The 14498-nt window shown below is 40.8% G+C and overlaps 1 protein-coding gene across 2 annotated transcripts in view; it reads left to right on the top strand.

Moving 5' to 3' along the window:
• The window catches only part of LOC149319337 (P protein-like), a 197654-nt gene that overhangs the window by 75758 nt on the left and 107398 nt on the right, over positions 1-14498 (top strand). For both annotated transcript variants that reach the window (XM_089508038.1, XM_089508036.1), the window contains exons 12-14: positions 1748-1872; positions 8994-9132; positions 10630-10762. In XM_089508038.1, coding sequence (XP_089364164.1) covers positions 1748-1872; positions 8994-9132; positions 10630-10762 — 397 coding nt within the window. The remainder of the gene's footprint in view (positions 1-1747; positions 1873-8993; positions 9133-10629; positions 10763-14498) is intronic.

Genomic DNA, 14498 nt, shown 5'->3' with positions numbered 1-14498 from the left:
TTTTTGCACTTAAAGCTGCATCTTCCTCTGTGCAGAAAAAGCATCCAGTACACATTTGAACACTGGGAGAAAACTGCTCATATTGCTCTATTCTTCAGGACTGTTGGGAAACTCTTTTTGTTGGGCCAGAACAAAGGGCCAAAACACTCTGCAGAAATAATCCAGTTTGGCTCAATGCTAGGAAATTCTGGGAACTGTAGTTTTGTGAGACATTTAGCCTTCTCTGAGAGAGAGCTCCGGTGCCACCACAAACTACAGTTCCAGAATTCCCTAGCACTGAACCAGGGCAGTTAAAGCAGTCTCAAACTGGATTATTTCCACAGTGTATTTTTTAGCCTAGTGTTCTCCATTCTTGCAGTACACAGAGTGAGTAAACTAGTCAAGGAGAAGATTTGGGTTTTCATGAAAAAATAACAAGATGCTAGTAATTTTTATTATTATTTCACAGCCAGTTGATAGAGAGAAGTGCCTGTAGGTTTTTATAACCCAAGTGCCAAAAATAATTTGTTTTGCCTCAGGAACTATATACCATATATTTTGGGAGTGGGCCATTTATTTTTCTGCTTAAGGCAACACCATGTCTTGGACTGTTCCTATAGCCATAGCAGATGTGTGGGTATAATGTGGGGGAGGTTTCATGAATCTTAAATTGACCACTGATACTTTTTGCCCAAAGAATCTAATGTTGGGAAGGATGAGAAACTAAATTGAAGGGATAATGAAAAATGTGCGTGGTTCCAGGTAGTTTTGTATCTCAGTAAATCAACAGCAAACAAATGGAGTGTGAGAGAGGCAGAGAAAGAGATTCCAAGTGCACTGCTTTTGTTCTGAGGGCTTTATCATATGTGGCTTTTAAACCGCTATTCCCACAGGAGGGAAGTGGATTTGGAGATGCTGATCGCACAGTGCCCCTTCCCTCCCATAGTTGTCCTGTCCCCCAGCCATCTCTTTTCATTCATGGGGGAAACCCGTGAATGAGCTGCCAATGCCTCAGGTGTGGAAAGCCATTCTCAGGCAGCCACATGGTGCCACTGTCCCCTCCTTCCCTTTCCCCTTCCCCCCTCTCCCATTGAGATTTTTAAAAAATCCTCTTATGTCTTGCAATTCTGGAGCTCTACAGCCTCAAGGTTTCTTTAAAAAAATAAAACCTTAAATTGGGGCTGCAGAGCTCCAAAATTGTGCAAGAAAAGTTAAACAAAGGCATACTGGGGAGGAAGGGAGGGTGGAGTTAAGGGAGAGGACGGGAAGGGAGCGCCATGGGGGCAGCAGTCCCCAGTCACGTGAAAGATAATCAATGCAGTAAAAAAAATTGTGTGTTGCCATTTCAATTTTTCCCCATCATTGCATTATTATTCCACTTTAACTACCATGGTTTTGTTTTATGAAATCCTGGGATCTGCAGTTTAGGGAGGGTCATTTAGAATTCTCAGTCAGAAAGGTCTATTGCCCCACCAAACTACAAACCCCAAGATTCCATAGAATGGAACCATGATAGTTAGTGGGATAATAGTACTATAACTGTGTAGTGTGAATGAGACCCCTGATCTTCCAGAAAAAACTGTAGCTAAATTGGAGGCTCATTGTGGAAAGAGTGCAAACATTAGCTAATCTTTGCAGATGTGTGTCTCACAGAATGCTTAATATGTCTGTTGATTTTACTGGTACTCAATGACAACCCCGTCTTAAATTGTTCATTACATTGTTCATCATCTTACAAATGTCACTACCGTATCTCTCTTTTTATTAGGCTTACAGACTCTCTCGAGGCAGAGTGTGGGCCATGATTACCATTCTTTGTCTTATTGCTGCAATTCTCTCAGCCTTTTTGGATAATGTTACTACTATGCTTCTTTTTACTCCAGTAACTATAAGGTACATTTATATGTTTGTTTATGTGTTTTTATGTCTTGTTTTGCCTTTTATATTTTATTACATTTGCACTGTGCCTTAACCTCTGTATAGGAAGTTTAAAGTTGACTTCACCGAAATAACCCTGTAATAAAATACAAGTGGGATCTTCAGTGTGAATTGGTTCTCTTCAGTAGTCCAGTCAGTTAATTATGCCCTCCTCCACAGTACTCCATTCCATTACTTCCTCCTACCTGGTTTTCCATTTCCTCTCCAATGCATAGTGCTCTATGGGTTGAGTATGCTCAGTCTTCAGTGGATTGTGTTTGGGTTTCTCCTTCAACTTTAGTGTTTTTAAAAAGTTCCCCCCCTCTACCGCCACAAACCTTGAAGTTTCTCCAAGTCTCTTGATATCTCCTTCTTGAATGTATGTGGTTCCACCTTGACTGCATAAAGATTCACACTTAATTCTGAATGCTAGAAGAAACAACACAAACCTCAGGAGGAAGTTTGATTTTTATCTGCAAAACAGTGATGGTGAAATTGGTTTCCCTTTCACAGCTTTTCTGGTCCTGCAGTGTGGGCCAAAAGACTCGTGGTCCCCTTGGCCTGGCATTGTCTTGTACAGATGATGCAGGCCAATAGCCCTGGGGTGAGATCAGCAAGACCAGAATCCCAATCTGGCAGTTTCAGGGCAATCTCAGCCCAGCAAAAAGGTTTTTAGCCCAGGGCAGAAGGACTCACTGTTTGTCATGGTGTTTCCTTGAAATTTGTGACGACACCCAGAAGACTGTATGGCTCCATGCACCTGTCACCTGACTTCACCTTTGCATCCTCTCTAAAGCCCCCATTGTGGGCTGGGACATCAGATGGGGATGCTTGGTCACATGGGTGTAGCCAGGTGCCCTGTTTCAACCCTTACAAACCACAATGGGAGTCTTCAGAGAAGATGCATTTGTGGAGGCAGGTAAGGGTTACACAGTGACAGCAGCTCCATGGCACTCTGATGGGCAGGTGTGTAAACATCCTGCAGTGGCCTGGGGATTGATGCAGCTCAGAATGAGGGCAGGATACCATGCCCATCTGCTTTGGCCTTATGTGACTCACACAAATTAACCCTGGTTCAGAACCTTATAGGGCTTTTTTTGTGGGACGTCCCTCTGCTACCACTGAGAATGTTCTCGAGGTGGCTTCCTACTTGTCACTCAGTTTTGGAAGGTGTGATTTTCATCAGAAAAATAGTCCTGGAGAAAATGATTACATATCTCAGCTTTGATTGGGTTTAATGAAGTTGCCACTGGCTCAGAATTAAAAAGATGGGAAATTCAGTTATAGATTCCTGATTTCTCTTCTAGTTTGCCCCACAGTGACAATCTCAAATTCAATTTAGTTCATTAGATGATTTACTATGAAGTATGGAAATGTCCTCCTAAATATGAACATGAATATTTAGTGTGTCCCCATCAAGAATTGTCATCACTAAGCAATGATATATGAAGGATGGAAGTGTGGGAATATTTGTGATCTTTGCTCTAATTAAAAAGCTGAGCATTGTTTTATTGATTTGTCTCTTTGTGCATTTTGCTTTGGGCTTAATATATGTTTGATCAGATGCAGATTTGTGTCCATCAGTTCTCCTTAATTATTTTGTCAACACATAGCCCCATTACTGGGCAGTACGGTAATTGTCAGTTTATTTTGCTCTTTTACAGTGGCATTTTGCACATTTGCTTCCTAAACTGTATTTTGTGGTTTTGTGCAATATTTTTTAAATGGCTGTGGATATTTAGATTGCAATTGTAGTAGCAACTATAAAAGTCCTGTTAGAACAGTTCATTTAAATAGCATTCCCATATTTCACGCTACGATGAAATTGAACTACATTTGAGTGTAATGGAGACACTTATTTGTCTTTGATTTGAGTCTGATTAGGTAGTTATTGGTGTACATATTTAGATGTGTATTCTCACACAAATTGCAGCAGTTCTAACAGCAGTGCTAACTGCTAAAATTGTGAATAGAATGCAAATCACTAGTACCTTTAGTACAGGGGTAGGCAACCTTTTTGACCCGGGGGCTGGGTTGCTGTCCCTCAGACAACTCGGGGGGGGGGGGGGGGCGAAGCAAAAAAAAATAATATTTTTTTTTTTAAAAAAATTAATTAAATAAATAAACCGGGACAAATGTAGGACAGAAATTTAAAATGGAGGACACTTTTTTAATTAAAAAAATGGAGGACACGCAAAAAAAATCTGCTGATTTTTTAAAAAATGTTAATATAAATGCATGTTTCTGAGGCTTCTATAGACAATTGCCCCCCTTGCCCCCCTTGTCCCCCCTTGCCCCTTGCTCCCCCTTGCTCCCCCTTGCTCCCCCTTGCCCCCACTTGCCCCCTCTGCTCCCACTTGCCCCCCCTTGCTCCTCCTTGCCCCCACTTGCTCCTCCTTGCCTCCCACTTGCCCCACGCCAGAGGCTCCGCGTGCCTGCGCCGGAGTCTAAAGGCCCCGGCGACAATCTGTGGCAGGGCCGGGCTGGGGCCGGTCCCTAGGCCTCAGCAGGCCACATGCGGCCCGCGGGCCATAGGTTGCCGACCCCTGGTTTAGTAGCTTGCCAGGACTACATATTATACCCCTCTCGTCCTGTGATATCACAGGAGGCTGACCATCATGTTTAATAACAAAATAAGGATAACAGACTGTGCATTCCATTTTCAGATACTAGCTGATACAGCCACCTAGATGTTACCATGTATATTGACCATGCTGCCCACCTTCCAGCCACTGTATGATCAATATCACTCTGAACCATGACTAATCACATGCATTTGTTTGTATGTAGGACTTTGTGTCCATGGGAACACACAGTTTGTGCCTCTGTGGAGGAAGCTCTATGTGTATAAATCTACATTTGTGTTTATTCATATTTATTCAATCTACCTATAAGCTATGAGGAGAAGAACATGGTTGGTATGCAGGGGCATCATTAGGGTGTGTGGAGGATGAGGACGGCATAGGGTGACACTGGGGGTGGAGGGTGGGGTAATACCTGGTGAGGCAGTTGCTGCTGTCTGTCCCAAATCCCTCCGACTGCCTCCCTCTGACAGTGTATTCCACTGTCGAACAGCTCTTACTGTCAGGAAGTACCTCCTAAAGTTTAGATGGACTCTCTTTTCCTGTAGTTTAGTTTGAATCCATTGTTCCAAGTCCTGTTCTCTGGAGCAGCAGAAAACAAGCTTGCTCTATCCTCAAAATGACACCCCTTAAAATACTTTAACAGGGCTATCATATCACCTCTTAACCATCTCTTCTCCAGGCTAAACATACCCAGCTCCCTAAGTATATCCTCATAAGGCATGATTTCCAAAACCTTCTCCATTTTGTTCACCCTCCTCTGGACACGCTCCAGCTAGTCAACATCCTTTTTGAATTGTGGTGCCCATAACTGGACACAGTATTCCAGGTGAGGCCTGACCAAAGCAGAATAGAGTGGTTCTATTGCTTCCCTTGATCTAGGAGTGGTTGTAATAATAATAATTTCCTGCCTTTCCCTATAATAATAATTAATAATAATTTTTATTTATATTTTCCTGCCTCTCCCTGTGGATTGAGGCGGGGTTACAGCCTGATAAACACATACAAATATAATCATGGATTGTGGTGGGGAACAACAACAATAATCCAGATTGCTCTGATCACACACTGACGGGGACACTCACTCATTCATTAAGAACCCAGGGCTTTAATGTGGCATAAGTCTAAGTTCAAGCAAGACTGCACCACATGTCCTCTAATTTAGAAATTAAGCCATACTACCCACTGTAAATTGCTAAATTAATCAATTTTAAGTGGTGTAAATTTCCCTTGATAATAACCAAAAACAACATATACAGCAAAGCTCTTTAAGTGCCAGTGAACTCTTTCTTTCTGGGTGTATAGTTTAAACAATAACAACAGCAACAACAACAGCTGCACTACCAACAACTTTCCCCCTAAAAAAAAGCTTACAATTTTTCTATCATCGTGTTGAAATAACATTATTTCATCCACACTAGCAAAGATAAGAACTCTACCACCAACAGAACAGATACTCCAGTGGAATCCATTGCCTCATCTTCAGATCTGTTCTGGAGGATGAGGGAATCATCTGCAGCATATTTTGTATAGGAAGAAATGGACTGGTTGCACAAGTGAAAGTTTGGTGATGTGATGCTGAATGTAGGACTATGGCTCACTGCAGAAGTAATGCAATTTGACACTGTTTTAACTGCTATAGCACAATGCTATGAAATTCTGGAATCTGTAGTTTTGTGACATATTCAGCCTTCTCTGTCATAGAGCTCTAATGCCACAACAAACTACCAATCCCAGAATTCCATAGGATGGAGCCATGACAGTTAAAATGATGCAGTACAGTCTTGAAAATGTGGAGTGCTGAACCTATGGCTATATGAATAGCATCTTGCTCTGATGAGGCATCACAAGCAGTCTACTTATGACTGGATTTAGGAAGAACATTGTCCAGGGATGGGAGAGTCAATCAGTGTGATATTTCGACAGACTTGATATACAGTTGGTTCTCTGTATCCACAGATTCTGCCTCCATAGAGCTTGAAAATATTCACAGACAAAATCATTTCAGAAAGCAAATCTTGATCTCATCATTATAAATAAGGGAAGCCATTTTACTACACCACTGTATATAATGGGACTTGAGCATCCAGAGCTTTTGGTATCCACGGGGGATCCTGGAACCAAACCCCAGCGGATACCAAGGGCCCACAATATTTTTTTTTTAAACATTTCCTGACAAGCTGTTCTGGATACAGATAGATCAGCCAGGCATCAAAAGCCAGCTATGGTGCCTGAATTTTGCAACATTGAAATGAGTCCTGGGATATTCTTCAAGGACAGCCCCATGTAGAGTGCAGACCAATTATCTGTTTGTGAAACAGTATTTTACGCGTGGTGCAAGCATATGTTGTGAAAACTTGACTCTTGTCCCCAAAGTTTGTACTGTATGTGAATATGGTAGGCATAGAAACCACAAATGTGGCTCCCTCCAACACATTTAGCTCTAAACTCTAGAGACCCTCCTCCCATCTACCTGGCTGCTGTTTTGTATTTGAGCTGAAGATTAACTTGGAGAGCTCAAACAAACTGACACAGTTGCCATTAATTGCACATTCCCTTCCCTCACCTCTTTGATTAGGTAGAGTTCGATCTTTTAGCCCGTAACAGTGAAGCTGCCCCTGGGTGAAAAGTGTGTTATTAAAACATTCATTGCTTCAGAGAGTCTGCAGAATGTTGAAGCTGATTGAATGGATAACAATTTAAAAGCTTAGATATTTTTCCATGCAAATGTCATTGTGATACAACTTATTAATTTTCTGTTCTTGAACCTGCTGGTGATATACATTAATTCTTTTTTTAAAAGGTGAGCTTTTTTCCCTTCTCTTCTCACACTATTATGTTAGTCATTCACTGTGTTTTGCAATCGTCTTCCTCTGCCCAGTTTTAAAATGGGGCTGTAAGCTGCTATTTCCATGGTGATGAAGCTTAGCAGAAAATTCTCCTGATTCCTTGACAATAAGCTTTAGCTTTTAGCAGCAATGCATGAAATATGATCTCATTTTCTTGTCACATTTTGTGGTGAACTCAGTTTTGGAAAAAAATTAAAAAATCTGTGGCTTGTATTTTAAAGCATTATTGTTGAATGAATCCACTTCTATCTACGTTCCTGTTGCTGTGCTATTCAAAATTGCTTTTGCATATGAAAAATAGTAAGTCTTGGCTAAGCCTATATCCATAACAGACCCCTATAGCATTAGACACAATTTGCTCATTTCGACATTACAAGTGATTTCATAAACTCTTGTAGTGACAATCTTTCCCACCTCTCCGAATAAATCTTTTGAACTCCATTGAGAAACGTCTATGGTTTTGAAGGAAAATTGCAAAATAATGGTACATGGAAGTATTTTTGTCTCTTTGTGGAGATGTTGTACAATACTTTGAATTTGAATTTGATCTCATTTTATTTGTCATATTACTAAATTAAATTATAACTGGGCAATCTTCAGCTTTCCAGATGTTCTGGACTCCTGTTAGCATGTTATGGAACCCTAGGATTTGCAGGGAGGGGCATTTAGAACTGTTAGCCAGACAACTCTTCTAGTGCCTCACCAAACTACAAGTCCCAAGATTTCATAGCCAGCACTGTTAAAGTATAATCATAATGCTATACTTGTATAGCGTGACAGGGCAAAATCAAGAAAAAATGAAGGACAAAGAAAGCCATGAATAGAGGAGGGATGGGATGCAACTGCTGGTTTTCAGCACCTCCAGAGCCCCAGAGGGCCACAACCGTACTACTGAAGTAGCCATTTTGGAAATTGGAAGTGACGCTGCATCACTCCCAGTCACCTTTGGAGTTTGGGGGATGGTTCTTGCTGTTTTGGGGTGGATACTAAGGTTGCATTCTAATGTTGATTTCAGTGGGACTATTCTAAGGGTACTTTTTCTATGATGGGTTGGAAATCAATGGTCATTGGATCACATGTGGAACCTTTGTCCATTTTTGTGGCCCCAAAAGCTCCAAGACATTATGGACTGCCCCTCCCTTTGTAAAAAACAAAGTATTAGGGAAGGACAAGGGAGAGTTGCCAGCTCCAGAAGACTCCCAGTGAAACAGTTTCCCTTTAAAAACAAGGTGCAGCCCCTAAATAAAAATTGTGTTAGTTAAAATAAATAAACAACTGACTAACTAACTAAATAAAACTACCAGTTATTTATAGTTATAGATGCAGGTGAAACATCTGGAATAAACTCTTCTAGAACATGGCCACATAGCCTGAAAAACCCACAAAAAACTATGGATGCTGGTCATGAAAGCCTTCGACTTCATATTTATAGTTATGTTTCTTGGGATTGGTGTGACCCATGGCTGGTCTGGAGCTCTCAGGCTCTTGGAGTTTTCCCAGCTTCATTCTCATGATACCAAAGTTCAAATGAATAAGACTGGTTTGGGGATCCCACTCATGAGTCATAAGCTCCTTATTGTTGAACAGTTTGAGCTATTAAGAGAAGTAAACATTTTATGAATCAGTTTGGAAGATCTGATTTCATTTCTCTTTTGTGCAATTGTAGGTTATGTGAGGTGCTTAATCTTGACCCCAGGCATGTATTGATTGCTGAAGTAATTTTCACAAACATTGGAGGGGCTTCTACAGCTATTGGGGATCCACCAAATGTGATAATTGTTTCAAAGCAGGAACTCAGGAAGGTGGTATGTATTGCTATCTATTCAACCAACCAACCAACCAACCAACCAACCAACCAATACAGATGTCATTGTGTGCATCAGTGCTGAACTGATCTTCCCAGTGTGCTGACAAATGAAAGACAACACTCTCATTCTGACACTATTCTACAGAACCAGATGCACATGAGGGGGTCTATGCAATGTGCATTCAATGCAGACGAGTGTGAAGTCCTATTTGTATCATGCTACTGTTCAGTCTAGGTGGTTATACTGTATTTATAACTACAAACTGGAATCCCATTCTGTTTATTTCTGTAAAATTTAAAAACATTTCCTGGGAAATCTTGGGCATGAGGTTTCTAAAATTAAACTTAAAATAAAATAAAATGTATTATTTTAGAGATACAGGATTGGCTGAACTAGAGAATGATAAAGAGCAGCACTGAGTGTAGCAATAAATTTTCAACATCTGTGACTCTGAGGCTTCAGAGATTGCAACAATTTCACATTTTATCTTTTACTAGTCCTGAGGGGTCATAAAATATTAGACCATAAAGTAAAGTGTCACCTAAAGTTTCTGATCATTTCTCCTGGATCACTCCATAAACCTTTCAGAAACTCTTTAAAGCTCATCCTCCATTATTTATTTTAATGTGCTTGTCTCAAACAGTCTGACTTCCTCTGGTTACTTGTCTGCCAAATATGGCTTTATATATTAATGACTGCTGTTTATAGAAGAAGCTACCATAATTATAAGTTTATCTCAACAGATTTTCATCACTTTCCAAATCAAACCTTTCTCTTGAACATTTCAGTTCTGTTCCACATGGAAGCAAGTGTTGTTTTCTGATGTAATAAGAATTATCTGAAATCATGCCAATCTATGCCAATATTTTACTCATCATAGACTGAGCACATAAGCAAATCCCCAATTTGTTACATTTATTCACTGCATGACCACAAAACAGCACAATTCATACAATACATTCTGTATGTTTTCTAAAATTCATGTACCTGTTCATGTCTTTCCAAATTCAGTTCTTTTCCCATAAAGTCTTTATTTATTTATTTTAAACATATTGCATATATATTGCCAGAAATAAACCTTTTCCAAAATGGAAACTATTCAACCAATTTTAGAATTCAAGTCCCACAGCCTGCTTCTTGGTACTATTTGCCTTCTTAGGGTTGTCAGGTCACAATGCTGTGATGATAATAGAAGCTACAACTGATACTCCCTCTCCAAACCTTATGTGCAGCTTTTGGAGGACATCATCCCCAATGGGGTCTACACCAGAAGTGTGACTCATGTAGCTTTTCAGATGTTGTTGGACTGCAGCTTCCAGCAGCCTTGGCTGCAAAGCTAGTACTGAGAAATGCTGACACTTTCAGGCTCTAAATTTTGGCTATATTGTATCCCAAGTAGCATTTAATTCCTGAGAAGACAGTAGTACTGGCATTTTACTTTTGACTCTGAGCTATTAGTAACAGATTCTACATCAACTGTATTTGTATTTCTAGGGAGTGGATTTTGCTGCATTTACAGGACACATGTTTGTTGGAATCTGTCTTGTACTTCTGGTCTCCGTTCCTTTCCTGAGACTCCTTTACTGGAACAAAAAACTTTACAACAAAGAACCAAGTGAAATTGTTGGTGAGTTCAAACTTGACATCATATATGTAACAAAAGACATTTAAATGGACTCTGTCTGTCTGTCTGTCTGTCTGTCTGTCTATCTAATATTCCACCTTTCTCCCACTGTGAGATCCAAGGCAGGTTACAGTGTAGGTTAAATTGAATGCATTTAAAACAATATATGATACAAACGTGGAAAAAATTAAACATATAATCATTAAAATATTTTAAAACAGTTAAAATATAAGAGAAAAGTACAGCCCATCCCATTAAAAGACCCTTCTGCCACACTTAGTTATAGATCAATCAGTTAAAAAGGTCTATGAATTAGGTGGGAAGTAAGCCCAGATAAACTCCTGAGTGTATGGGGATGTCTGCATGAGTGAAAAGAAGCAGCCCTGACCTGTTTTGAAACATATCTGTTTAGATGTATGTGGCCAAAACTGGATGAAAACAGAATCAAGCTGGACTGAATGCCAGAGCAAAATAACTCCCAGTTTGCTCTGTTCCAAGTTGGAAAGTGCGAACTATAGCACCTGCATGTGGACTGTGCGCTCGTGTGGAGATGGGGTAAGGGACCAGCAAGCCAGCACTGCTACTGCTGCTCATAACTTTGTTTGTCACCCACCCATGAATGGATAGCACAAGCACATGAGCAGCCAGTTGCACGATCCAACCATTGTACCATCAACCCATTGCACTTCCCATTAGGCAAAATGATGACAAACAGGGCAGGTCACCAACAATATAATCAATTTCATAGGAACATTGAAAAATTGGCCAGTCCAACAGGGGGCCATGGGGAAAGTGGAGAAAAGGGCCATGTATGGGGGGCCTCCATGATTATGCTGTGCCAGTGTGCCACTACATGCACGCATGCACCATACGGGCAGTCAAATGCTTGTGTGATTGAGTGGCCGGTTACACAGCCAGTCAGATGGGGCATTGAATGGCTGTCAGCTGGGTGGGATGAAAGAGGTGATTGGTGGACACTAGCTGTACATCTACAGTATGTGTGTGCATTCATGTGTTTGTGGTGAAATAAAAAAGAAATAATGGCACAGTTCAGCTTGTACTTGTGAATGCCCCATTTGCCGGGTCCATCCTTGTAGAAGAAGGGGGGTAATTTGGACTGCCCATTATGGGAACCAGTGGCGTGGCCAGTGGCTTCTCCCCATGAATTGGTAAACTGACTTTCCCCCTTCACCTACTCAGGCTCTATGTTATGCTAGTAGATATGCTCCTTTTCTTTACTTCTGAATATGTTATTTTTTATCTTCAGTTTTGAGGTTTGTTGCTGAAAACATGAGTGTACAGTGGGCCATTGGTATCCACTAGGAATTGGTCCACAGACCCCCTGTGGATACCAAAATCTGTGGATGCTTAAGTCCCATTAAACAAAATGGTATAGTAAAATGGTGTCCCTTATATAAAATGGAAAAATCAAGCTTTGCTTTTTTTGGATTTATATTTTTTAAAACTATTTTCAAGCTCTGGATGGTTGAATCTGTGGATAAAGAATCTGCACCTTTGGAGGGCCAACTGTACTATGTGCAAGGATATCAGATGTCAAGAATGTAACAACCACATCTGGGCTTTGGACTAGGATAGAGCTTAGGAAGTTATTTTAAGAAGATCGATGCCATGCTCAGCCAGGATGAGGACTCAGAAGATGAGGAGGTTGAGTTTGAGTCCCAGGTGATGGTGGAACCTGAAGCTGAGCCGGGTCCTAGCTCTGCCCTGCCAGCTCAAGCAGAGCCTGTTCTGTGTCAGGAAACTCAGCATCCCAGCCTCCCACCAGCAGAGATTCCAGGCACAGAAGATATGAACGAGAAGGATAAGAAGGTATCTACCTTTAGCCAGTGAAGGTCTGAAAGGGTGTGCCTTCGCTGGTCCAGGGGGCTTTATGATAAATGCTTATCAATCGGGACACACCTGTGATTAGGAACTGGGTAATATAAACAGGTGCAGGATGCTGAAAACCTTTGTCAGAGATTATCCAAGTTTTCTGGGTAAAGCACATTTCTCTGACTCCCTTGGATTTTGTGGCCTGAAACCTTGCCTCTTGGACTACAGACTGACCTGGACCCTCTGGAACCTTTGACCTCTGGACTGCCTTGCAAAACCTGCCTTTCTGGAACCCTGGACCCTTGGATTGCTTGACCCTTCTCTATTGGACACTGAATTGGTACTGTGACACTGTACCTTACTGCTTGCATTTGCAAATACTTTTTGTTTTGGTTATAAACCTCTGCTAGGCTTTGTGAGACGTTATCAGCAGTCTTGGCAGCTTTCCTGGACAAATGAGTATAATGACTTGCTGAAGCCACCCATAACTCAGCAGTGTTGGGCTGATGCTTTGGAATCCAGATATTCTAATATATGGTTATGAAACATGATAATCACTACTAAAGTATAGATGGCTTTGGCATCTCATTACAGTTGGCCTTTCTTATACACGGATTTTTTATACACGGATTCAAGCATACACGGTTTGAAAATGTTCCAAAAAAAGTATAAATTTACCTTGATGTTCCATTTTTTATTAGGGACACCATTTTGCTATGTCATTATATTTAATGGGACTTGAGCATACACGGATTTTGTTATACACGGGGGATCTTGGAACCAAACCCCAGCGTATAACAAGGGTCCACTGTATATTTATTTCAGGAATGAACAAGTCAGTCTCCATTGCCCAGTTTGTAGAATATCATGATTGTAATGAATGACCATGGTACACATTGCTCTCCAGGAAAGGACTGATGCCATTACTACAATCTCCTGGTGAGTTTCTAGAGTATGTGCCATTTCTGCTTCCCACCTCCCATGTATAACACTTTAAATTTGCAGTGTTCTCTAATGCTCTTGCAGCCATCTCCTGACTTGATGATCTTTCTGGACTGTTCACATGGATTTGAATGAAACTGCTGCCATAGTGTGGTTTTTCTTTCCCATGCTGTCACCAGTGGCTTTTAAAACCTGCTGCCATCATTGCTATCTTCACTTTTTCAGTTAATTTGTAGCAAGTAAGGCTGTCCAGTATCCTTTTTTATAAGGGATATGTCTTATCTGAGGGCATGAACCTTATTGGGCTGCTAAGGTGTTTCTTATTATAAGTGATATCCCTTGTCTGAGGTTTGGAATGTTCTTCCTTTTATATAGATTAAATGAGATGTCCCAAATCCTGGTGTGTGTGCTGTTCATGATTGTGATGTTTCCTGACTGAGATACAGTATGCCATCATGCAATTTATGAATGTAGACAACATCTCAGTTTTACAGAGAAATAGATGGTTACATTAATTGCAATCAATACATTAATATGGTATTTAGGAAGAAGACAAATTTGTTAATGGCTACTTTGTATCAGTCAGCCCTGCACAGCATTAATTTCTTCCTTACTGCCATGTCAAAAACCTGGAAACACTATGCTGATGTGTTGTTATATGCCTTCAAGTTGTTTCCAACCTAGGGCAACCCAGAATACATCTGAAGGAATTTCCTTGGATGCAAGTGTTGTTATTATACCATTTATTAGTTTCATTTATATTATAACTTTGCTCTAATGTGCTTGAAGCAGCATACATGGTTCTTGTTCTCCCTGCTGTTTCCTCACAACAACCCTGTGAGGTGGGTTAGGCTGAGAGAAAGTGTGATTGGCCTAGTTGGGGGCTAAAACTGTCTCACCACTACACTGCACTGGTTGTCTTTTGAAACCTTTGTGGGAGTTTAATGTTTTCTCAAACTTGGGA

This window comes from Sceloporus occidentalis, unplaced genomic scaffold (assembly GCF_023333645.1).
Source record: "Sceloporus occidentalis isolate IW3139 unplaced genomic scaffold, rSceOcc1.0.p SCAF_2, whole genome shotgun sequence".
Classification (NCBI taxonomy): Eukaryota; Metazoa; Chordata; class Lepidosauria; order Squamata; family Phrynosomatidae; genus Sceloporus; species Sceloporus occidentalis.
The sequence above is the reverse complement of the archived record's forward strand: the minus strand, read 5'-3'. Positions and strand labels throughout refer to the sequence as shown.